Source organism: Protobothrops mucrosquamatus, unplaced genomic scaffold (assembly GCF_001527695.2).
Source record: "Protobothrops mucrosquamatus isolate PMUCROS unplaced genomic scaffold, P.Mucros_1.0 scaffold429, whole genome shotgun sequence".
Taxonomy (NCBI): Eukaryota; Metazoa; Chordata; class Lepidosauria; order Squamata; family Viperidae; genus Protobothrops; species Protobothrops mucrosquamatus.
The window spans coordinates 872,734-886,695 of NW_015386754.1; the positions used below are offsets into that span (position 1 = coordinate 872,734).

General features: G+C 34.7%; 1 protein-coding gene across 1 annotated transcript in view; it reads left to right on the plus strand.

Annotated features, from left to right (window-relative positions):
- Positions 1 to 13,962, plus strand: part of LRP1B (LDL receptor related protein 1B) — a gene marked incomplete at its 3' end in the record, with an annotated part of 540,296 nt that overhangs the window by 508,109 nt on the left and 18,225 nt on the right. The window contains exons 61-65 of the mRNA XM_029284208.1: positions 1,966 to 2,165; positions 4,106 to 4,294; positions 5,461 to 5,609; positions 5,990 to 6,083; positions 9,412 to 9,528. Coding sequence (XP_029140041.1) covers positions 1,966 to 2,165; positions 4,106 to 4,294; positions 5,461 to 5,609; positions 5,990 to 6,083; positions 9,412 to 9,528 — 749 coding nt within the window. The remainder of the gene's footprint in view (positions 1 to 1,965; positions 2,166 to 4,105; positions 4,295 to 5,460; positions 5,610 to 5,989; positions 6,084 to 9,411; positions 9,529 to 13,962) is intronic.

Genomic DNA, 13,962 nt, shown 5'->3' on the forward strand with positions numbered 1-13,962 from the left:
GTGTGTGTGTGTGTGTGTGTGTGTTTTCGTAGATTTTCACGGGTACAGGTATGTAGGTCTTGGCGTATTCGGGTCTTTTCCCATGTAAGATTGAGAGTATCTTGGTGATGTTTCGACGAGGTCCCACTCGTCATCTTCAGGCTGGGGTCTTCGGCTTCATGCTTGTGTGAGCAAAGTGTGATCGGAGCTGCCGTCTCTCTATAAATATTGGTGGGGGTGTGTGGAGTGCTGGCTTAGTTGCTGTAGGTGGGTTGGTTGGCTGTGTGGATTGGTTGGCTGTTATTGTTTGTGGAATGTTCAGCTGTTTCGTAACATCCTGAGTACTTGAGGTGCTGGCTGTGTGCCCATTAGTCTTTTGTGTTATAACGACCTGGGTAATGGGTTGTGTGATTACATCCTGAGATCTAGTGTAGTGATATCCTGAGTTTTGTGTTGCAACACCCTGGGTGGTTGGCTGTGTTATAACATCCTGAGCTTTAGCATTGTAACCTCCTGAGTTCTGTGATGTGGTGTCCAGAGAAGAAGGCTGTGATGTAGCATACCGGGCTTTGGTTTGCCTCCGAGTTTGCGGTCTATCTCTCTGTTCATGGCGTGTGTCCGTTTGCTTTGTGTGGGGGTCAGAGGGAGGTGCAGCAGCTGGTGATGTCATTGTGGTTTGGCTTCTGGATGGTGGTTGCATTTCGTCTGAGGGATGGGTTTGGGCTTGGGTTTGGGTCTGGTGAGGGTGAATGGTGGTGGTGTATTGTGTTCTGGGTCCGGTGTCAGTTTTCGTGGCTAGGACTCATTTGTTGATTAGAGCTAGTTTTCAGATGTCTGGTAGGCGGGAGGTATCATCACGTTTATTCATGTTGTGGGCGTGTTTTTCTATTTCGATGGCTTCCATAATTATTCTCTTGTTGTGGTGTTCAATTTTGGAGATTAGTTTGGTTCCTTCAAAATCAATTTCATGTCCTGTAGCTTTAAGATGCTGGAAGAGGGAGGAAGTTTTTTCTTCTTTTCTGACTGCGTTCTTGTGTTCTGCGATGCGGGCATTTATTTATTAGTTTGTCCAATGTATGTGGCTGGGCAGATTTTGCATGGTATTTCATAGATTCCTTGGTTTTCTAGCCATACCTTCCTTTCCCTTAAACCTAGGGTATCCCCCAAAGGATGCAGGATATTTTCAATATCACAGAATACACTAAAAGTGTGTGGCCATTTTTATTTTTTACTTTTTAAATTATTTATTTTATTAAATGTATATGCCATCAATCTCATGGTTTGAAGTGACTTTGAGAGGCTTACAATGTAACAAAACATACAAATATAAAACAATTATAAACATAAAAATAGATTTCCTTGGATAGGGAGGGGTTAATACATGTTATAAGAATTGTGGAAAGTTAGTATAGCTTTAAATTCAATATTTAAAGGACAAAGCATGACTGATTATTGAGCCACTACAGAAAATGGTTTGGGCAGTATTATTTGAGAATGTTTTGGTCATTGAAAAAAGTGAGGGACACATTGGCTTATGGATTGCAGATTATATGCCAGTTTTAGCTCCAAATATTTTTTTTCCCATTCAGTGCTGAACATTGTAAATTAATTTGCACAGAGAAAGATTTTGATGTAATGGACTATCATAAGAAAAGATACAGGAGAGAATGGAACATTTTAAAAAATTAAATCCATTGTACACTTTTTTTGCCATTGTAAGATCATATTATCTCTTGCTTTATGGTGAATGTGTGAATTCAGCAAAAGAAACATAATTCTGACCTTAAAGTTTTGACCAACATTAAGCCCATTATCAACTCTTTTGAGAGAGAATAGTCTTTGAATTATGAATTAGCAGCTATCAACTTAGCTCATTGATAGTGAACAATGTGATACTTAAAAATAAATGCTACATACAACTTTGTAAATTGTAACATTTCCAATTATACTGTTACTATGATTATATTTATGAATTTTGTTTCCTAGGTATTTGTACTGGATTGATTGCTGTGAATATCCTCATATTGGTCGAGTTGGCATGGATGGCTCTAATCAGACAGTTGTGATAGAAACACAGATATCTAGACCCATGGCTCTTACAATAGACTATGTCAACAGAAGATTTTACTGGGCTGATGAAAATCATATTGAATTTGCTAATATGGATGGCACCCGCAGAAATAAAGGTTAGTTACACTCCAAGAAACTGTTACAGCTTGTTATTTTGCCAAATTTGTTGTATTCAAAAACTATTATTTTATAATCTACATTTTCTAAAACAATACAAATACCTAAAGTCAGGTCCCATAGACAATTCATTCCATAAATTATATTAAAAGATCAAATTGCTTGTCATTTTCTGCTAAACACTTCCTTGCTTGTTTGTTGCATGATCTTTGGACATTCCTGTACATGAATATTTTATGTGGAAAAAATAAATAATAAAACATACTGTATTTGGCCTATGAGGTTTGACTTTGGATACACATTGTATATGAAGACGCTAAGGACAATATATATGCATAGTATTAAAAGCACTTCCCTTTGTAACGTTTTAAAACAGTTCATGCTTGAATTCATTGTCCTAAGTTTTTGCTGGTTAATAAATTGATGCTTTCATTTTCAACATGGTGTTATTTAAAAGTGATATGTTTACATGAAAATAGTTAATCAGTAAAACTTCATTTCATGCTATTCATGTCATACGTCAAAATTCTACATTTAAACAAAAGGAGTTCATTCCTTTGGCACTAAATTGACACACTATGGCAGGGGTATCAAACTCGCACCATCACATGATGTGTTGCGACATATCACAACCTTTTTGCCATTGCCGGCAATGGGGTGGGCATGATTTCGCTATGATGCATCCGGCCCACGGGCTGGCAGTTTGACAACCCTGCACTAAGGCACTTATATAAAAATAAGGACAAGGGAGAGAGAGGGAAGCTTTCATTGTTTATGTAATGCAGATCTGTGGGATGACATAAAGGGGAATATTGGATTCAGTGATTATCCTACAAATCCAGGGCTTTTTTTGTCATAGAACGCCCAGAACGGAGTTCTGGAACCTTTTTTGGATGGAACCTTGTAGGGTAGGCAAGGGGTTGTATGACATGTGTGAGTTCCAGCCCCCCCCCTTTTTTTTTTACAAAAAAAGCACTGTACAAATCACATTACCATCAATTGTCCCAATCACATGATATGATTTTATGAGATAAATCTTTAGTTTTAACATTAATTCCATCTCTTGTTTTCAAATCTCTTATCCTGAGTACTTGCACTACAAAGTTTTATCAGCTGTTGACAGCTGTCTGTTTTAACAACTTATTTTGTTTTACTGAAAAAAGACCTCTCTCTTTCTCTTCTATTCAATAACATGTTTGTATATTCATATTCATTACATAATTCCTTATGACAAAAATGCCTTTAATTGTAGAAAGAGTTTGAATTTGATAATGATTTTTAAAATTCTAAATTGCTTGATCCAGGAAACTGGCGGGATTATTACTTTCATACTACTATGAGGATAATTAGTATACAATAACACAATAGAGTAGTCCTTTTTTTTTCTCTATCTCTTGCGAGACAATGTTTTAAAATATATCCTCCACATATTTTGTTGAATTTGACTTTCTACCAATTCTTTTCAATATTTGCCCTCTGGCTTTGTAGTAGAGTTTACTGAGGGGTCTTCTTAGTTTACATCACTTGAATGTCTGTTTTAAAGTATTGTCAGATTTTGGATAATTCTTTATTCTCAGAAGTTACTTAGAGGAAAAGTTAGGAACTTGAGAAGGAAATATGGGTTGAAGATTTCTAGAGAGGAAATGTAGGCAGGCAAGTGAGAATGGTAATTCAGCAAATGGAGAAAATGTCACAAAGTATTCAGTGAAGAGAAAACTGAAAGAGTAACAACAAAAGGCTTTCTATATAAGACAGAGACTAAAAGACATATAACCTGCTAACCAAGATAAATACATAGTTACAGTGATTGTGAAGCAACTTCAGACATAATGGCAAGGCCTCCAAAGAAGGCACTTTTAGGGTAGTTTTTGCAATAAAAATATTTTAACTATCAGTCTTTCTCAAAACTCAACACTAATATTATTATATTCTATTGCAGTTCCTAATCAACATGTTCTAGGCGTGATTGCTCTAACATTATTTGAAGACTATATATACTGGACAGATGGAAAAACCAAGACTGTCAACCGTGCCCACAAAATTTCTGGAGCAGATAAAGTAGCACTGATTAACTCATGGCATGCCATAACTGATATTCAAGTTTATCATTCATTTAGGCAACCTAATGGTAGGAACTGATTTTTTAAAATTACATATTCATTCAAGCAAATGCCTCTTCCTCTGTTACCAGACTTTTTATTGAATTCTGCTTAGCAATAACCATGAAATATTTAGAGTGTTTAAGATTGTTAGAAAAGTAAAATAGACATAAGAGAACTGGCTATTCTTCAAAGTACCTGTTACAATTGAATACGGTAAATCACAGATACAGCCTTTAATAACTTACTGAGCTTCCTCCATTCTTCCTAGTTCTTGTAACGGATGTGGATAGAAATGAAAACAGTATTTCTAATATTGGTATAATGATCAGATTCCTCCTGGGCCAAAAATATCCTCCAAATTATTTTCACTGGACAACTAGAAATGCACTGATAGCAATAGTACTTAGACAGTGCTTTATAGCCCTCTCTAACTGGTTACCAAGTCAGTATATTGCCCCCATTAATCTGGGTCCTCATTTCATCGATCTTGGAAGCATGGAAGGCTGAGTTAACCTTGATCTGGTGAGGATCAAACCCCTGGCTGTCGGCAGAATTAGCCTCCAATACTGTATTCTAACCACTGTGCCACCATGGCTCCATGGTGTAGCATTCGCCTTAACTCAAATTTAGAACTTTCTTTAGCTCAGTTCATACAATATATTCTGTGCAGAATTCAACATGATGAATAGTGAGCGCTATCTTTCCCTTTCTGTTATACCAATAATAATATTGCAAAGCCAATCTTCAAAAGTAAAGACATATTTTCTGGAGCAGGGAGACTTTGCATGTAGTGTGTAAGGTGGAAGCTTACACATAACAATGTCTGCACTGCAGAAATTCTTTCTATGGAGGTTTCAGTGGAACTTGAATAAAGTAGGGTGTGCACACAGCTCCTTTTTTGTGTTTATATGAGAAGATATCTAACACAGCTCTTATTATTGGTCAATTGTTTGAATTAGTTTTATAGAATATAAAATGATTTTATGTCATATAAACTATCTTTTATAGAAAAGTAATAACAATTCAATTTTCATAATTTATTATTCTAACTTATCTTTTAAAATAATATTTCTAAAATTTATGTTTCAAACATGTTAGAGGTATCTTTAAACTGGAAGATATTACAGGTTTAGAATTAGTTTTACTTGAGTTTTATGGGCATGTTTTAACTGTTATATGTTTGTATTTCTAGTGGCTAAACATACATGTACATTACATAATGGTGGCTGTAGTCATCTGTGCCTTCTTGCCCCAAATAAAACTCACACTTGTGCCTGTCCTACCAATTTTTACCTCGCATCAGATAATAAGACCTGCTTATCAAATTGCACAGCCAGTCAAGTATGTATATTGTTTGGAATGGAAGTTTTTTAAAAAATATTTTCAGTATCTCCTTTTAAGTATATTTACATATTTTGAGATATGTGCTACTGCTATAAAAATTGTAACAGTATGCTGTATATTTAATTCTCAGAAGCATTTATTTTGTAAGTGTGGAAATTATTGTAGCAAATACAATAGATTTATATACATGAAAGAATGAGACTTTTCAAAGTAGCTTATAATCAGTATATCAGATTCCAGTTACTGACTTTTTATTCTACACACACACGCACACACATGCACACACATGCACGCATGCACACCACACACATACCTATACATCTTTATAAGTTGTATATCTATTTTAAAACCTTTTCTATTACATTTTTCTCCTTTAGTTCCGCTGCAGGACAGACAAATGTATTCCATTTTGGTGGAAATGTGACACTGTGGATGATTGTGGAGATGGATCAGATGAACCTGAAGAATGTCGTAAGTATAAATTAATACAATATTTTAGGAATACTATTCTTCAGACTTATTAATCATATTGTAAAAGTGATAAAGATAGAACTGCTGAAAGTCATTTTTTCATACTGTATATTACATTTGAAAATGAGAAATATTACTGCATAATAAAAAATACAGTACCTTAATTCTTACAGTGATCAAACTTTTTTTAAGTGTAGGATTTTCAATTGGACTTTAGAAATTAGATTTTCTAGTGCTCCTTTATATGTATTAAATCTGCAATTAATAATACAAAAGAGATTTATTAGGCTTTTGCCAATCACTTTTACAATGTATGGTTGCTATCCATCTTCTCCAGTGTGGCAGAAGTATGATGAAATCAGCTGACCATTTGATAATTTCACAATATTCTCCTTTCAGCATTCAGAATGTGTGAAGTAAACAATACTGTCAGAAAACAACAACACATGTGTCATATTTTTATTTATTTGTACACAGATATTTCCTTTACATCTAAGGTGATATACATAGTTTGTCATCCAATCTTTTTCACACAGCAACAGCATAAGGTATTAATAGATCTGTCTATGGAGATTCTCAGTCATCCAGATCATGGTTGTCCCAAAGGTGCTTTTTTTCAAAAGGCAACTGGACTTTGTTTTCCTTGAAGATGTTTCACTTCTCATCAAAGAAAGCTTCTTCAGTTTAACAGGTCCAAAATCAGCACCAGATAGAAAGATTGCATCAAAAATTAATTCAGGCTTTTTATTTTTAGTCCAAACAGTCTAAGTATTAGGCTGCACTAATCATGTTATGCCAGATTTGCTAGGACTATAAGTCACCCGTATGCAACAGGATCTTCTAAAATTTTAGCAAATACAAATAAATATATTGAGATAACATGTCGTCACCAGACCGATGAACAACTCCCCAATCTCATCGATTATTTTGAAGCAAGTGAAGAATATTCTCAAAGAAATAGGAACCCAAAACATATTGTAGAAATATTTTGGGAAAAATAAAAATGTTCATCTATATTAATGCTGATAAAATACATAACATACACAAAGAAACCAGAAAGGTAATTATGCTTTTAACAGTTTGTCCCAGCAGGTATTAGAACAATTAAACTTTCTGATTCCTGCCACTTTATGCCTCTTCAAAAGAACAGCAATTTGCTTTTGGAAAACAACATATATCTTCTCTGGCTTAGATGGGGTGATAGACACTTACAACAGCATTACTTTTATTTGCTTATTTTAAGCCTGATGGTCTCTATAGCATTGCCAGACTCATTCATTTGGCTATAGGAGCAACATGATTTCTCCTATTTCTGTTCCTTTTTACCATACATTTTTTCACTTGCTATATATATCAATCATGAGAGTCATCACATTAGGTCTCCATTATGCCTTTTAAATTATATCTGGCTCTTTCAATTAATAGCTTAGGGGGCTCATCTGGTTTATTCCCTGAGCATTTTACTCTGAGCATGACTATATTCACAATAAAGGCCATGAAATATATCAACCATTTTTTTTTCAGATTTTACTATGCAGAAATCTTTACTTGAGGTCTCTCCTTTAGGATTTTCATTTCCACTTCCTCCTCCCTACCCCCCCTCAAGCCCGCCCCCCAAACATTCCTTATAAAGCTATTCTAATCAAGCTTTTCATGTTTTGGTCAAATACATTTTTGTAAGTTCTTGTGAGATGTCAGTCAATCTGTCTTGTAGGTAATTCAGATGATTGTCCCAGAAAGCAAAATCTCTTCAGCAAAATTTGAAAGTTAGAAATTGATCTGCTATATTCTTCTTTCCTCTTCTATGGATTGGAAAAATGAATAAGAATATTAGCTAAGGACCCGGCAGTTTTAATATTTTTTCCCCTGAGGTCTTTTTCAAAATCCATAGCGATATGGTTGAATCACTTCTCTGCAGTATTCTGTGTCCCATGGGTATTAGCAGGAAGGCACTTGCTAACTTGGAAGGTGTTCTGTTATGTCCTGATCCTTGGCCCTGAAAGACAACAAACTAATAGATTTATGTCAGCGTGTATTTGTGTCAGTTGCTAATACTAGTGAGCCATCAGCTACATTGGCTTTTATCTTTGTCTTCTTATACAGTAACAGTTGCATTATGTATGCCGCGAGGGATCTACTCTCTTACAGTGCTTCTATTTCCTATTTTGAACACTCAGAGCCTGTTTTCTTTCAAAGGACCTGAAAACTACTTCTGAGTTCCAGTGAGGCAGAACCTGATTTGTGTCTCTTACTTCTGATCTTTACTCTCATCCATTGGGCTTACTCCTCCATTTGACAGTATTCCTTATGGAGAGTTTTTGTCACTATCAGGTTCTATTGTAATGTTTCCTTTCTTTGAATGGATAAATCCTTCTTTCTTACTGGTTGAAGTATGGCCATGTTGCCAAGCACTCAGATCATGACCGTGTGGGACGTGTGATATTTTGCAATGGTCAAAAGTGTTTTATAAAGCACCCTTCCCAAGGCCACCATTAAATAAATGTCTGTAAGTCAAGGACTACCTGTAGAAATTATTATTGTTGATTGTTGATATATTTTATATATTGCCTTTATTGCAAATCAAATAAAAGAAAGCATATGTGCTACTGATGAGAAACAGAGCTTTTGATACCAATTGGATTCATTTTTTTTGTTTAAAGATAAGATCTTTCTTGAGTCATGCTCACCTCCTAATCATTGTATGGAAACATCTAATGGTTTGCTATGTTTTTTTTCTCCTAGGAATTTGTCTGTCTGTCTGTCTGTCTGTCTGTCTGTCTGTCTGTCTGTCTGTCTGTCTGTCTGTCTGTCTGTCTGTCTGTCTGTCTGTCTCTATCCATCCATCCATCCATCTATGCTTTTTTTTTGTACTTCCTCTCCAATTTATACTTCTAGGATTTCATAGTTGTTTCCCAGGAAAGTAATTTGTTCAAGCTTAGTTTTTTCAAGATCAGCAAAGGTCAGCCAGCTAGAAAAGGTGTATAGAAAATGTAACTTGGAACCAGGAATAATATGGGTAAAGCCATTTAATTCAGTATAGTAAGGAGATGATTGATTAAAATTTCTAGAAATATAACACTGGAAACATATTACACTGTGTTTTTTGAGACTGTATTTCTATGTGATTAAAACTGACTTGTGTCTTAGAAGAGAACATTATGATTAAATAGGCTGAGGAATGGGATACTTTTGAATCTCTATTGATTCTTACCATATATGATTTAATTGCCTATCTTTATTGCATAGAATTTTTGGGAATGTTAGAAAAGCCCCAATTTCACTTTATTACCAAAATATGTAGCATTCTAAACCTCCCTTTCTTTTTCAGCTGAATTTAAATGTCAACCAGGACGTTTTCAGTGTGGAACTGGTCTCTGTGTTTTACCAGCTTTTATATGTGATGGGGAAAATGATTGTGGAGATAGTTCAGATGAACTTAATTGTGGTGAGTTATTATATGATATAAAAGAAATACATATTGGACAACTGAGAGAATATTGTTCACTGCTCTCCTGTATATGTGCTGAAAACACTCCTCATGTAATATGCAAGGGACAATTTAATCTTCAGGAAAATTGTGTTTGTGTGGAAGAAATTTTGATCAAAAATGAACAGGTTTTGAGATGGATACAGTCCTACAATATATCAGTGTAATATTTTAAGAATTGTATCTCTCAGGTATGATGCTGTCTAATGTTGATTCAACAAAAGAGTAAAAGATCTGATTTTTTTTAATAAGGCTCATTTGGAGTTTTCACTCTGATTAACTAAAATCTTGAATTATTTGTTGCTGCCAATACTGCTGTGTATTAAGAAATCTAGCAGATTGGAAAATAATTATATTTGAAAATTCTCTTACATGACAAGGCAAATAATCAAAACATTATTTAAGTAAATGTTAAGACAGGATTCCCCTTTTCCAATTTCGAATGGCTGCCAATATATATTAGAAAAGATTGGTCTACATAATTTAATAATTTAAATCATTTAAAAGAAGTAAAGTTAAACGAAGTTAAAAAGTTAAAGAACCAAAGGAAGGAGGAAAAGGAGAAGGAAAACAAGGAAAGCAAGAGAAGGAAATAGGAGGACGAGGAAAGGTGGCAGTGGTGGCATTGGCAGTGGGCGCAGCAAGTGGCAGTGGTGGCGGCAGCAGCCACGTGACTGTGAGTTGCAACTGAGGAGTGGCAAAGCCCAGGGACACAACTAACAGTGGCAACATGTGCAACTGAAGGTGGTTAGAGTAGAGAAGGAGGAGACAAAAAAGGAGGGAAAGTAAAGTTAAAAAAAAGTTAGTGAAGCAAAGGAAGGAGAAAAAGAGTTGAAGAAGGAGAAGGAATGGCATCAAAACGTAATTGGGACATGCAGCATATTGGCTGAGAATGGTAGGAACCACATTGGTGCAATGGAATATGAAATAGCAATGCAACATGTCAAAATAGCGACAACCAAACTTTACACAGAAGTAAAGGAAGGACAATTTACACTTTTACATTAACAAACTGTTTCAACACTAGCCATAAGAGGAAATTAAACACTAGCCACAAGAGGGAGCAGAGGATTCACTTTTAAGCATTATTTCAGCATTAAACTCAATAGCGATTATTAAAAAAATAAAACACTGCATAAACAATTTTTTTTAAAAAAATTGAAATTTGTATTCTAAAATTTTGTATATTGTATATTATAAAATGTTTAGGTTTTTGAATTTTTAGAATTTTTTAAAAAATTAAAGAAAATAACTGATTAAAAATTAGACCAATTTATTGTCATAAAATTAAATTCCTTCATAAAACTATTTTAAATTAAATTTTTAATTTTTAAAAAACTAAATTTCTAAATCTTTAAGTTTTTTAAAATTAAAAAAGAAGGTATCCCAAAATTAGGCAAAATTAGAAATACTGCTAAAAAAAATAAGTCCCTGACTTATAACTACTAGGAACAAAAATTTACTATTTTTCTATACTCTTTTACAATAACTGTGAGCTGAGAGCCTTTTTTCCTTTTATTCTTTTTGCTTCTTCTTTCTGTGGATTACAAACTATATTTTGAAGATGATCTGATCTGTCTTTGATGTGTTAGGTTTAAAGTTTACTCCAACACTAACATTCAGGTGTTATTTCAACATTAACCACAAGAGGAAGCAATGACCAATTTTTTTAAAAACCAAAGGATATAGTATGGAAAAGATTGTTAAAAAAAATAAAACCCTGTATTAAACCAAATTGTAAAAGAAATAAGGGATCTTACATTGGAATTGTTGGGACCGTATGCAAGAAAAATAACAGTCATGGAAAAACAAATAGTCATTAAAAAAGACTAACACTGTTGTGATTTGCAGAACATGTGCCATGTATGTATTCATGCCAATAGAAGACACAAATTATATCTCTACCAAATATAAACTAAATGAATTACTCAAGGAAAAAGTAAAGGATCTAGATGCAAATCTAGCCACTCTGAGATTCAAACAGCAAAATGATAAATTCCAACTAAAGGAAGACATTAACACATTAAAGAACAACTATCAGAAAAATGAAACTTTAGAGATAATTGATGGCAAAATGACACATAGAAAAAAAATCTAAAACAACGTCCCTGCAGTCCAGCCCATATCAAGCATACTAGTGACAGGAAGAAAAGAATGTGAGTTGGTGATAGGAAACTCACTTTTCAGAGGAATGGAATTAGCAATCTGCAGACCAGACAATCTATCAAGGGAGGTATGCTGTCTTCCAGGAGCAAAGAGCAAAAATGTGACTGAGAGACTTACTAAAATAATTAAGCCCACAGATTATTGTCCTTTTCTTCTATTTCATATGGGGATAGATGATATAACAAAGAGCTTGAAAACAATATTATACTATGAGCAGCTAGGCATGAAAGCCAAAGTGACAAGAGGTGGTGCTTTCATCTGTATTTCCAATGGAAGGTCAACATCTAATTAGGGAACAAAGGATTTTAGAAGTAAACCACTGGCTTAAATAATGGTGCTGTTAAGAGAACTTTGGATTTCTAGACCATGGTCTATATTACCTGCATAAAGAGCTTCTGGCATGCACTATACCTCACAAGAACAAGGAAGACAACTGGCTCAGCTTATCTGAAGTGCTTTATACTAAAACTGGAAGGGGAGGGAGACGGATCTTTAGGACCGAATCCCAAGCATAAACCTCAAGAAAGCCAATCAAACAATGAGATAAGGAGTGATGAAAAGGAAGGAGAACTCAGATATAAAGTAGGAAGCAAATGCAATTTCAGTCAAGAAGGTCTCAGAAATCTATACACTAAGGCTTGAAGTATAAGGAACAAACAGGGCAAATGTGATGCTAATATATGAGAACAGGTTCAACATTGATGCCATTACCAAATCTTGGTGGGATGAAACCCAAAACTGGAATATACTGCTAAAAGGCTTTAAATTATTCAAAAGAAATAGAGCTAACAAAAGAGGAAGTAGAGTTCCATTATTTGTAGCAAATAACTAGACTTCTACAGAAATGCACAAAACCATAGCTGAAAATCTTCTTGAATGGATTTGGGTTAATATAGAAGGAAAAAGGAATGGCATTGCCATAGGTGTATACTAGAAACCACCCAACCAAGCAGAGGAAGTAGATGAACGTTTTGCTAATCAGTTAGCTAAGATGTTTGGAAAATATACCACAGTACTAATGGGGGACTATAACTCCTCTGACATCACCTGGGAGACAAAATCTGCACCAAGTAGTATATCAAACAGGTTCCTCATGAACCTAGCAGACAACTTTGTCACCCAAAAGGTAGAGGAGGGAACTAGAGGGTCAGCTATACTGGACTTAAATCTTACTAACAACAATGAAATGATAGAGGGTGTTGAAGTTGTGGGAACCTGGGGGAGAGTGTCCATGTCACACTGGAATTCAACCTAATGCAGTCACAAATAATTCAACAAAGTCATAATATTGTCTTAGACTTTCAGAAAGCCAACTTCAGCAAACTTGGAACTTAGAGTTTAGGAAAGAGTTTAGGAAGAATTCCATGAATAGAAATCCTAAAAAGGAAAACAACTCAAGATGCTCTGAAAAAAATGAGACAGTAAAAGCCCAGTCTAACACAATACCACAGAGAAGAAAAGCAAGAGACACCCCCCCCCCAAATGAAACCAATATGGTTGCATAAAGAACTCTCTGGTAAACTGCGAGACAAAAAGGACAAGTAAACAATGGAAAGAGGAACACATAACTTAAAAAAGAATGTCAACAAATAACCGAAATCTGCAAGGACAAAGTTAGGAAAGCTAAGGCTTAGAATGAACTAAGACTTGCAACAAATGCCAAAAGTAATAATAAAAAGTTTCTTTTAACATGTAAGAAACAAGAAAAAAGTCAAAGAAATGATCAGCCCACTAATCGGAGAAGATGGCAAGGAGGTGATGAGTAGCAGGGAGAAAGCAGAACTGTTTAATTCATTCTTTTTTTTTTCCAAATATAAATTTTTTATTGTTTTCAACATAAAAATAAGCACATCACAGATACATCACAATTGAGAAAAACCCCTCCCCCCACCCCCCACCCGGACTTCCCAAACCTAATCCCAGGATACTATTCAACTAAAAGTAAACTAATATTAATATCCCTAACTCCACAAAGTATTATTCTACATAAGTAGGTGAAATATATATATATATATATATATGTGAAAAAAAAAATTTTTTATCTAAAAACCTAACCTATATTCCACCATTCTATGCTTATTTTGAATATAAACAATCCATCTTCTCCATATTGATAAAAATTGTTCATTTGAGTGATCCTTCAAATAAGCCGAAATCTTTGCCATTTCAGCAAGATGCGAAACCTTCACTCTCCAGTCCTCTATTGTAGGTAAAACTTTACTCTTC